The sequence below is a fragment of the Pollachius pollachius genome (genome assembly GCF_949987615.1).
Source record: "Pollachius pollachius genome assembly, chromosome: 4".
NCBI classification, from domain to species: Eukaryota; Metazoa; Chordata; class Actinopteri; order Gadiformes; family Gadidae; genus Pollachius; species Pollachius pollachius.
The window spans coordinates 3198712-3210995 of NC_136937.1; the positions used below are offsets into that span (position 1 = coordinate 3198712).

At 46.7% G+C, this 12284-nt stretch overlaps 1 protein-coding gene across 1 annotated transcript in view; it reads left to right on the forward strand.

Annotated features, from left to right (window-relative positions):
* Positions 1–292: 292 nt before the first annotated feature.
* LOC307074834 (transmembrane and coiled-coil domain protein 3-like) overlaps positions 293–12284 on the forward strand; it is a 40395-nt gene continuing 28403 nt past the window's right edge. The window contains exon 1 of the mRNA XM_079735212.1: positions 293–392. Within this exon, the coding sequence (XP_079591338.1) occupies positions 348–392 (45 nt within the window). The 5' untranslated portion in view covers positions 293–347. The remainder of the gene's footprint in view (positions 393–12284) is intronic.

Sequence of the window (12284 nt, forward strand, 5' to 3'; positions counted from 1 at the left end):
GGAAGGAAGGAAGCAAGGGCTTTTGCAGAAGAAGAGGCTGGACTTTCGCAGACTTAGTTTGAAACACACACACACACACACACACACACACACGCCCACGCCCATCCATAGATACCGTGGCTCCTCCCCCTGAGGCAAGCTGTAGTCCTGAAGCATTGAGTGGAGTGCCGTGCAGAGCTCTTTGATGTGTGTGCTAGTCCCAGCCTATGTGTGTGTGTGTGTGTGTGTAGGTGAGTGTCAACGAGGGGAGGGTCAGGTGGAGGAGAGAAGAGGAGAAAGGGGGTGAGGGGATGGGGGGTCAGCCGGAGCTGATGGCGGTCTACCCTGACCAGTGAGGAAGAGGAGCGATGAAGAAGTACGGGGGCAACATTCCGGTCATCTGCGTCACCGAGGTAGCGTGCGTGTGTGTATCTGTTTGTGCCGGTGTGTTGGTTTTGTTTATTTTCTTCTTTTATCCAAACTCAACATTATTATTAAAAAGCAATTTTAATATTTCTTTACATTTCTTGTGGGATCATTGCTGTCCATTCGCCCATGTCTCTGATATAAATCAGACTAAAGAACAACTACTAAATAATTTCCCTTAGAAAAGCAGTATGACGGTGTTATTGCTTTAGCAGGAGAAATGAGAGTTATTGTTTTATCAAAACACAACAGAGTTAGCTTTTGTCTGTTTGCAGACTTTGGCCTGTACCACGAGAATGCTGCTTCTGTGTTTCTGTGATTCTGTGTGTGTGTGTAGGAAAGATAAGACCCCACCATTAACTGAGGCGTGCCTCCTGAATGTTGTCCTCCCCATGTACTGGGACTTCGACGTGGTTAGGGTTAGGGTTAGGGTTAGGCTGACGGTTTTCATTTTTCTCTGAAAGAGGTGAAATGTTGTTCACACAGCTGGGTTGGTTTCCGCTTCCAGCGTTTGTTTTCAAGGAAGCCAACCACAGCGAAGTACTAATGTGTCACACGTTCAGCTGAACAAGTTTCACCACGTCTGTTGTTGTCGTGACGTCTGCATGAATGTGCGTGCGTGTGTGTGTGCTTGCATGCGCATGTGTGGGTTGCAGGTATCTTGAAGTGCAAAGCCGTTTAACCGCATACCTCTCACATGACTCAGGACAACCTGCCACGACCGTAACACTCTCCTTTTCCTCTGCCCAGTGCAACTTAAACATCTTCCCCTGTCTCCATTGTCACGTTTTGAAATCCATCTCGGAACACATTCCCCATTTCCTGTCCTTCTGTGTTTTTCATCCTTCCCCCCCCCCCCCCACACACACACACACACACTGCCACTGCCATCGCCAGGGAAACGTCTTGGGTTCGATCGTCCTCCTGCCTGCCTGCTCAGCCCCAGCTGGCTCCGGGGGGGACGTCTCACTGCTCGCTCCTTTCTTTGTTCTTTCCGCGCTGCACTTTTTCAAGCCAACGCTGAAATGATACGTTATGTAACACGTTCGGCATAATGAGGGCTTTCCTGTCCACCCTCTCTCTGAAACCCCCCCCCCCTAGGGTTTGTGTGTGTGTGTGTGTGTGTGTGTGTACGGGGGGGGGGGGGGGGGGGGGGGGGGGGGTTAGGAGTAGCACAACGAGCACAAAGCAGAACTACCCATGCAGTAAACACACAGAAGTCATGCCCCATCAGGCCCCCAGCCTCCTTCTCAGAGTCCTTACAGAGAAGGGGAGGCTCTTCACCACATACAGAGGCTGTTGAACGCGAGAACCCTGTGTGTGTGTGGGCGTCTGTGTGGGTGTGTGTGTGTGTGTGTGCGTGAGCGTCTGCTTGTGTGTGTACGTGTGTCTGTATGTGTTTACTTGCACTGTCTGCTTGTGTGTACGTGTGTGTGTGCGGCATCTATATTGTACAGTTGTGTCAGTCCGTTATGTCATTCCAGTGTCCTCAAATAAGCCTCTTCTGTGAACCACTAAAGCAATGTGAGAACGTAAAAAGTGTTTGTTTTGGGGGTTTTGAAAGTCCTCTCCTCTCGACATTTCCCTTTTTCGAAAGTGTCAAAGTGAAGTCTCTTGCTTGTGAAACAGAGGGAGGAGTCATGGGGGCAGGGGGGCCGTGTGTTGGTGACAGCGGTGATCATGTTCAGTGTACGCGCTGAATTCAGGCCCCCCCCTCCTCTGGTCTCTAGCCCCCCCCCCCCACCGTCTGAATCCATGCCGAGCAGGGGAGAAGGCTGTAGAATGAGGTGGCCCTGTGTGTGTGTGTGTGTGTGTGTGTGTGTGTGTGTGTGTGTGTGTGTGTGTGTGTGTGTGTGCGCGTGTGTTTCTGGTCGTGTCTTCCAGGGTCTGTGTAAAGGAATGCCGTTTCGTTACAGATGTTATGTTCTGCAGCTCGTTTTCCTCCAGTTTTTGTGCCTTATGTTGATGACATAATGCATATACAATGTTTGACCCAACTCGGGTTTGTGTCAGAGTGTGTTTGTGTGTAATGTGCATGTGTGTGTGTGTGTGTGTGTGTGTAATGAGTGTGTTTGTTTGTTTGTGTGTGTATCCATGTGTATGTGTGCGTATGCGTTATTGTGTGTGTGTGTGTGTGTGTGTGTGTGTGTGTGTAATGAGTGTGTTTGTTTGATTGTGTGTGTATCCATGTTTGTGTGTGCGTGTGCATTATTATGTGTGTGTGTGTGTGTGTGTGTGTGTCTGTGTGTGTGTGTGAGTGTGAGTGTGAGTGTGAGTGTGTGTGTGTGTGTGTGTGTGTATGCGTGTGTGTGTGTGTGTGCATGTTTCTGTTTGTTTGAAGCATCAATCCTGTACAGTTTTGTCAATCGAGTGTTGTTCCTGTCCACAATAAGGCCTCTCTCTAAACCACTAAAGCCTTGCGCATGAGAATGTAAGAAGTGTTTATTGTACACTCATAGTCTGTCAGCTTTTTATCTCCTCCCCACTTACATTTCCCTTTTTGAAGTGTCTATTGTGTTTGAAGTGTGATAATTGTTCTGTGGAGCGTGTGTGTATGTGTGTGTGTGTGTGTGTGTGTGTGTGTCTGTCAATGTGTGTGTGTGTGTGTGTGTTACAGCCTTATGTATGCATGTATGTTTGTGTGTTGGGTTCTGTGTGTGCGCTTGTGTGTGTACCTTGTTTTAAAGCAAGATGAGTCTTGCTTTAAACGTTTCCACTGACTGGATTGATATCTTCTCGGGAACCACTGGAACTCCTCAGCCATTTGTCTCCCGTTTCCATGGCGACAAATTAAATGTTCAATCTTTAGCTAATGTACAGGGAGATGAAAGAGGCTGTAAGGATTTTTATTAATAGAAACAGCATGTGACTACACTACACACACATACATGCACACAATCACACACAAACACACACACACACACACACACACACACACACACACACACACACACACACACACACACACACACAAGCACGCACAAACACACTGCTCAATACTCATTTGCTATTGTCAATTGAGACCTGAACATTTTAGTAGAGCAGAGATTTTTCAAAAGGGAACCAGTGAAGAAGATTTTGTACCAATCATGTTTGTGATAATAATGGTTCTGTGTGAGTGTTTTTGTGTGTGTTTGTGTGTGTGTCGGCCTATGTGTTTGTGTGTGTGTGTGTGTGTGTGCCTGTGTGCGTATGTGTCTGTGTGTGTGTACGTTTGTGTGTGCATAATCAAATTCAAATTAGAGGCAAGGCTCAAGTGACAGTGATGTTGCCAGTATGTTCCCTGCATGCATTTGTGTGTTCAAGTTACGTCAAACCCTAATTAGATTAATTGCTAATTGCCCTTCCTGGCTAATTGGAAGTTAAACATCATATGGGCGAACACAGTTGTCCGTATTTGGCTATTTTCTGTCAGTGGTGCGTGTTGTATGCAAAGTATTGTGGTTAATGTTCTCAGAATGATTAGCATTTAACCTTGTGGTTAGCCTTAAGCTCCTCGAGCTACAGGTAAGGCAAAAACAACAACAAACAACAGAAACCTTCACGGTGAAACAGTGGTTTATAATCACAGTTCCCCTGCCAGCCTGGTTTGCCCTCCCGGTGGTTCTCTAAACACAGCGCTGAAGTCATCCCTCGAGGACAGCAGGTCCTATAGGAGGAGAACATGGAATGTGGACTGTTGAATGAGGTTTTCTTCTCTGTGAATGCCAAGCTATTATTACACCATTTATGTCAGGTATCAAAGTGAGGTAAATGGATAAACTGCCCTATTCTGTGTGTGCATGTGAATTGTGTGTGCGTGTGTGTATCATTATAGTACATCTGATAATGGTGTTGTTCGAGCTTGTCATGTTCCCTAGTTTGCTCTCTCTCTCTCTCTCTCTCTCTCTCTCTCTCTCTCTCCCTTTATCACTATTAGTTTTGTCTGTATGTCTTTGTGTCTATCTGTCTGTTATGCTGTCTGTCTCACTCTTACTCTCCCTCTCGGTTTTTGTCATCTGTCTGTCTGTCTGTCTGTCTGTCTGTCTGTCTGTCTGTCTGTCTGTCTTTCTGTCCGTCCGTCCGTCCGTCCGTCCGTCCGTCCGTCCGTCCGTCCGTCCGTCCGTCCGTCCATCTGTCTGTTCACTGCTCTCTGTCTGTCTCCCTGTCTGTCCTACCCCTTCATCTCTCTGCACCCCTAGCCATCTCCCCGGTTGGTCTCTGAGTCGCTCAGATGAGGCGAAACACCTCCCGACCCAAAATGTCAACCGCCTGGAGTTTAACTTTAGGGTGACGCAAGCGCATGAGGAGATAAAAGTAACGTGGAGTGATCGTTTCTGATTTATTTCCACATCACAGCAGCCTTCAGCCCAAATGTCTCTCACCTCCCTCAACACACACACACACATGCACATACACACACACACACACACACAAGTGCACTCACACTCGCGCTCGGCGTAGACACACAGACACACAGATGCACAGACACACACACACACACACACAGAAGTGCACGCACACACACACATGCGCGACATACACACACACACACACATACACGCACACACAAAAGCATGCAAACACACACACACACGTATGACACACGCACACACACACACACACACACACACACACACACACACACACACACACACACACAGGGGCTACAGTATATATCTCTCTAATACCAGTCTTGGCAGCCCACGTGGGAATGCAGAATATTTGACCTTTATGAAAGCATGCATGGATTTTTATATTTTATTAATAGTCTTAGGTCATCTCAGGTCAAAGTGGAGTCTACAATGGTAGTCGTGTGGCAATACACACTCTAAAATAAACGTCACACAGACATTATGTTTCATTGTGCAGCATCATTATTGTCAAGTTAATTTTTAAAGTTTTGTTCGAGTTTTGTAGATCCAATATTATATTTATGTCCACAGAAAAGGGCCTCTTATATAGAGCACCAAAGCATGTGAGGATGAAGTGTTTGTGCAGTTAAATTTTGGGTTGTTAAAAGCTGTTTCACAGCCAAACCTCTTGTTTGTGAAGTGTGAATGTCACAGGTTGTGTGAAGCTGTGGCACTGTTGTTTTTTATTCCTTCTTTTTTTTGCAGCATGCTTCAAAGAACATCTGACAGAATGTTGTTATAAAATGTGTCTCGGCTCAGCAGTGATGGGAGTAATGGCCGCCGCGTGGAGCTACACAAACTACTAACTCAGCTTCCTTCCCACTTGTCGACAGGCGAGGGGTCATTCTATATACTTTATACTTTCGTTCCAGTCAGGCTCCAATGTATCACCAGCCTCTCGTCTCCCTTTGAAGCAGCACCCCCTTTTTGGTTGATTTAGGACCCCCCTCCCCCACTGAGTTGTGGACAAAAGACACCCCTGGATTGGGTGGAGAAGGGGGCCGGAGGAGAACTGCGTTTTGGTACCACATGACAAAACCTCACCCACCAGACAGCCTATTCTATTGTCCTTGTTTGAAAGAACTTGGGAGGCAGGTTTATGGGAGGAGGTCCCCTCAGTTCTGTGGTTTGGGCGGGAAAAGCTTTAGACTCAAAATGGAGTAGATGGGTGGAGAGCGGCTGGAACTAGTGATTTTGATAAATGAGAGTTTTTTAAAAGTGCTCTGTTGTTCATCTTGCAGTGACCGCCGTGGGGTCTCCCGTCCTCAGTTGTGTGGTTTAACGGGGTAAAAGCTTTTATTCCAAATGGAGCAGACGGGTAGAGACGAGACGGAGCCAGTTATTCTCACAGAGGCGACTTTTTATTTTTAATTTTTCATCCGCTAAGTGACCGCTGCGGATACTCGCTCCACTAGGCCCGTTGTTTTGCCTCGATTTGAGTTACAACGTCGCCCTGTGGCCAAAAACTTGTCGCCGGAGTGCGTTTAATAATGCCTGGCAGGCAGGCAGGCAGGAGCACTCCTCTCACTTGATTGCTTTTGCCTGATGATTTGTCGGAGGGCCAGAGGCTGATTTGCTGTCAGCCAGGCATTTCCGTCAGGGTTCCAGTCCCGACCCGCTCCGTTCATTCCACAGACATTGCTCATTAGTTATTCATCCAATATGGTCGCCTGAGTGCTCTTATCAGCTTTTAAAGTCAATGACGCACAGCGCAGAAACATGGTTGTGTCCAAGTCAGCACCCAACCCATACGAAAAACCCTAATCCCACCTCTCTGGCTGAGCCGTCGGAGGCAGGAAACAGCTTTCTTTTCCCTGCATCATCCTTCCCTTTCAACCGAGCGCTGACGAGAAGGCGCAAGCTTTTAAAGATCCCCACCTGTGCGTCATGCGTGGGGCAAGCGGAGGGAGAGGAGGTGGGTGGGATGCCGGTGGGGTGGGTGGAGGTGGAGGTGGTGGAGGTGGAGAATGGAGGGATGACGCACTAAGAGCCATTAACCTGCCGGGAGGAGCTGGCATCCCTCTTTGAGATGGAGAGGAAATGGAGAGAGAGAGGCAGATAATGCAGGAGATCTAATTGAAAACCTGAGAGTGGGGGAGGGGGGCAAGGGGGGGATTGTGAGTGAAGGTCTTGGGATAAACACCGAGAAATTTAATGATAAGGTACGAGATGGAGTAAATCATTTTTCATACTAGGCTGCTCTTTGTGTGTGTGTACGTGCATTAGTGGGTGTATGTGTGTGTGGGTGTGTGTGTGTTCGTTAGTCTTCTTATTTTATCTTGTGTCTGTGTGTGTGTGTGTGTGTGTGTGTTCGTCCTTTTATCTTTAGCTAGTCTGTGTGTGTACGTGCCCCAGTGTATTTATGTGTGTGTGTATGTTCATTTAAAAGCTTTAGCTTGTGTGTAATGTTAGAGAGGAGTTATATAATCTTTATAAGTTTGGCACATTTTAAATGCCCCCATTACTGAGAGAGACCCCAAACGACTCAAACGCTGTGCGTGTGTGTGTGCGTGTCTGTGTGGGTGCTTGTGTCTAGGTGCGTCTGTTTGTGTGTGTGTGTGTCTGTGCGTGTGTGTATGTGTGCGGTGTGGTTGTTTGCACCTGCGTGTGTGTGTCTGCTGTTTTATGTCCTTTCATTTTTAGCTTGGACAATTATTTAGATTAAACTCTGGCAATACCGGCAGCCTTAAAAAAGACTGTTATTCATTTCAAGGGCTAAGTTTAAGATTTATGACCGTGGGCACTAATTTGGTTCGAGGTGGTTTCAGAAGTCACTTAAGGGTTATTGTCAACTCGAAAGTTGGATAATGTCAAAGAAGAAACAAAATGGAGGAAGTACTGCTAGACCTTTCTGCTGATAAACTGATATCGGTGGCCGAGTCCTTCCTTCCTGTCTGGCAAGTGCATCTCCACTGCAACCACCACGCCAGGAACAGCTATGTAGCGGTCCCGCTCAATCTCTCTCTCTCTCTCTCTCTCTCTCTCTCTCTGTCCCTCTCTAATACTCCTCCCCACTCCGACTTCACCATTCCCCAGAGACAGTTGACTCAGGGTTCCCTGCTTCATCACATACATGTCAACGAGAAGGAAGGCTGACTTCTCCCCTCTCACACACACAGAGGTAACGAAGGAGGGGGTCTTACATTGAGTCAAACACGACTGGGAAAAATGTTCCAGCGGGACATTCCGATCCCCGGGGCTGGGATCTTAACGTTCCAGAACCCCTCCTTAAACATCCGATAGCCCACGTCATCATTCCACATGATGTCACATTGAAAGGTCGTTGTTTGGTCGTTCCCTCAGACGGGGCAGTGACGGTGGGACAGGAAGGGGAGGAGCTGGGAGGAAAACACATGACAAGCTCTGGAACAATGGTCTTATCATGTGCATGTTGGTGTTGCGTACAAGGCAGGAGGAATTGAATGTGGCTCCGCCCAGAGATGGAGGTGATATTGGCAGAGTTTGTCTGTCGCCGTGCAATCTCTCTGTTTGGAAACGTAAACAAATGTTCTGATGGTCATCGAATGACGTGCGCGGGTGTGCGTGCATGTGGGAGGAGACTGGGTGAATGGCGTGTTGTGTTCACAGAGGAATGGACGTTGGCGGGGTAGGAACGCACTAGTTTCCTAATAGGTGTCCACACACGATGCCCACCACATATTCACTCTCTGATAATGAGAGAGAGATGCAGAGAAACAGAGAGAGACTTTGATAATGAGAGAGAGATGCAGAGAAACAGAGAGAGAGGGACATTGATAATGAGAGAGAATGCAGAGAAACAGAGAGAAAGACTTTGATCATGAGAGATATACAGAGAAAGAGTGAGAGGGACATTGATAATGAGAGAGATATGCAGAGAAACAGAGAGAGAGGGACATTGATAATGAGAGAGAAATGCAGAAAAACAGAGAGAGAGAGACTTTGATAATGAGAGAGAGATGCAGATAAACAGAGACAGAGACAAAGAGAGAGAGAGAAGGGGGGGGTAAGGGGATGAAATAGAGACAGAATGATGAGGGTGACTAAGAAGGAAAGAGAAAAAGGGAGAGAGACAGAGAGAGAGTAGCAGAAACAGAAAGAGAGGTAGAGACAGAGAGAGGGGGACAGAATAAAACAAAAAGAGGTAGAGGCAGAGAGAGAGACACAAGGAAAGAGAGACAGAGAGAGGTAGAGACAGAGAGAGAGACAGAGAGAGACACATGAAAGAAAGAGACAGAGAGAGAGAGAGGAAAGCCTGCTTTTCAGCGGGGTGTCATTGAGGGACACACACAGGCAGCCTGTAAACCTAATAGAGCTTGTAAGTCCGCCCCCTTTGAGATCTTAAAATATGAATGGATTTCAATGGAGAGAAAATAATAATTTTCTGGTCCCAGTCTTTATATGCCCTGGATTACACATATGTTGTTTGTGGATTTAAATGATAATTTTTCATGTCAAGAGTTTGACCGTTTTTTGTGCAATTGTTCAGTTAAAGGCTGTAGAGAAAACACACGTCACACAGCCTCACACAAAACCTAACATTATCAAACTTCCTCGCGAGATTTCTTTCCTTTTCTCTGCATGAAAAATTATCATTTAAATCCACAAACAACATATGTGTAATCCGGGGCATATAAAGACTGGGACCAGAAAATAATTAGTTTCTCTCCATTGAAACCCATTCGTATTTTACGATCTCAGAGGTCCCATGGGGGTCTACGGGGCGGACTTACGAGCTGTATTAGGGTCTGCTTCCCAGCGGTGCACACAGCGAACCGCCGGTCTGGGTCCCACACACAGACCGCTCCGGGCTCTGACACACACACGGAGCATGATGTGTCGGTGAGGCTCTGAGCTGCTCCACCGGCGAGCGCTCTGCAGTGACACCCCTCAGAACAGGGTCCATGGCGGGTACCCAATGCTTTTTTTGACCTGTGACCCTGATTTTCGGGCTTGAAATGATTGTGATCCCGCCAACTTCAAACTTTTTGATGTGTGTCTGCTTCCTCACAGATTGTTTTAACATATGCTAAAACAATCATGTCAACATATCAAGGTAGTTAGTGGTAGTTTGATTATGGTTATGACTCGTTTATTGGTGTCAATTACTTGTGAAATTCCTGGTATAATGTTTATATATTTTATTTTTTTATCAAATATCTACAGCTTAGGCCGTGTTCACATCTAGCGTTTTTTGTAATAGGGAAAAGTTGAGCCGACCGCTTTTTCAACAAAAAGAAAAACTGGCAGCGTTTTTTGTCCCAAAAGCGCCGAGAGCTTTTTTTCTATCGCCTAGCAACGAACCAATTCTAGACCCGACGTTACTCGCCTACTACGTATCCAGGCTAGAGCCCATTAGACATGTCGTAGTTATCGACATGTTCTGTAATTAAAACTATTAATCGCTCCACCGGCACTTTCCCGAGTGATTTGTCCGCCATTGCTTCTTGTTTTGACAGTTGAGAGTTTCCTTCGTGACGAAGTGTCAATGTTCCGCTTGTGATTGGTCAGTTGCCCAAAAGACGCCTGACGTCGGCCGCTTTCTTCCTGAGAGTTGAACTTTTTTCAACGCTCCGTATGGCAGAAAAAAACCCTGGGAGAGGCGTTTAAAAAAACGGCTGTGACTTTTTCCAGAAACGCTCTGCTCCATAGGAATATAATGTAAAACAAGCGCTGGCAGATTTAAAGAAACGCTGGATGTGAACACGACCTTATGTATCAGCAATCTCCTGCGACCCAATCTGAATATCCCCACGCAAAGGTTGGTCGATGCTTTCAATCGCCATGACAGCGGAGAAACTCCGATGTTGCCAAGACGATGACCGGTGCTGAAATCCTTTCTTTTTGTTTTTCATTTTTGAATCCTGTGCTTCTGGTATCTTGTTGTTCAGCGTGGACACCAACCTAACAGAATAAACTAATGGAAACTATCAAAATAGATTCCCTCACTGCAGTCCACCCAATCTACCCAATACATAAAAGGAGAATGGCATTCCAAAATACTAAACACACTACATTTACATTTTGGGCATTTAGCAGACATTTTTACAATAGGTACAATTGGCAGAAGGAAAAGAAAGAATATATCACCGTCGGTACTGTAAAGATAAGCACTAACAATTGTTAGAACCAAGCAATTGTACCACTACCGTTCCAAACGCATTAAACCTCCACCTCCATCTGCATCTCACAGACAAGAGGTCCTGTAATTTGCCGGGGAACCTGGCGTGTGATCGTCCTGTTGTAAACATATGAACCCGCTGATGAGGTTCAACCAACTCATATCTCAGTGTCATTCGCTTCCAGAGAATCACTTTGATATCCGCCTCTGGCAGTGCTATAAATACTGTCCTACAGCCGTTGCTAGTGCGGAGGGAACCCAGATCCAGACATAATTAATTAGCCCTGCCGTTCGTTACGCCGCCACTCACCGTGAAATCAAAGCGGACTATAGAAGGTTCAGACGGTCTGAAAGAGTGTGTTCGGTAATCAGGATTGATCGTGGAACAAAGTGTGGCTCCTGGGTCTAATGCACACACACACACACACACACACACACACACACACACACACACACACACACACACACACACACACACACACACACGAGCACACGCACACACACACACACACACACACACACACGCAAAGACACAAAACCTGCAAAATCGCACAGTATCAAAGTTGACATCGTTCAGAAGCTTTTTGTTTTCATTATTTCTATTTGGAAAAATCCCCCATGCCCTTGCCCTAGCATGACCATTATGACACACAAGTGTGTGTGCATGTGATTGTGTGTGTGTGTGTGCGCGTGTGTCTGTGTGCATACGCGTGTGTGTGCGCATGTGCGTGCATGTTCGAATGTGTGAGCAGGCAAATACAACCTAATCTGAATGGCATAAAAACAAACTCAATAGCAGCAATTTCGGCGCGAGGGCCAACCTCGGAACCAGGTGCTGCCTCGCCGAGCCTGAGGCTGGATTTAAACAGTCGAAAGGGTGTCAGCCCAATCATGCACCTTGCGTACTGTAAGGTGAGTGCCTCACCTGCAGCCTGGTTTCTTGGCACAGACTGATCGGTGCCCGGGAGCTCGAGAAAAAGAAGAGTTTAATATTAATGCCTTAACTGTTATCAGCCATCCATCCGGATCCCATTACCATGCCCGTCTCATTATGCCCCCGCAGACTATTTTAATTAGCCTCTCTATCGTCCGCCTGTGGCGCAGAAACATTCATGCGATACATAAAAGTAGTCAATCATTTAGGGTTGATCTCAAGCTCCTCAAGCTCAAGCTACTTCAACCCATTATGGTTTGACGACGGGCGGGATAGAAAAAGACGCGGTTGTTTGGAGCAGCAAGGGGATACCGGAGAACCCTCCTCAAACCAAATGGTACTTACATGCAAATCAGTTCAACGATACCTACAAATAGAACAGAGTTGAACCACGAACGAAAAACAAACTTTGAATTCGCCTCACAGACGCGCACCGTCGCTGGTGATAGCG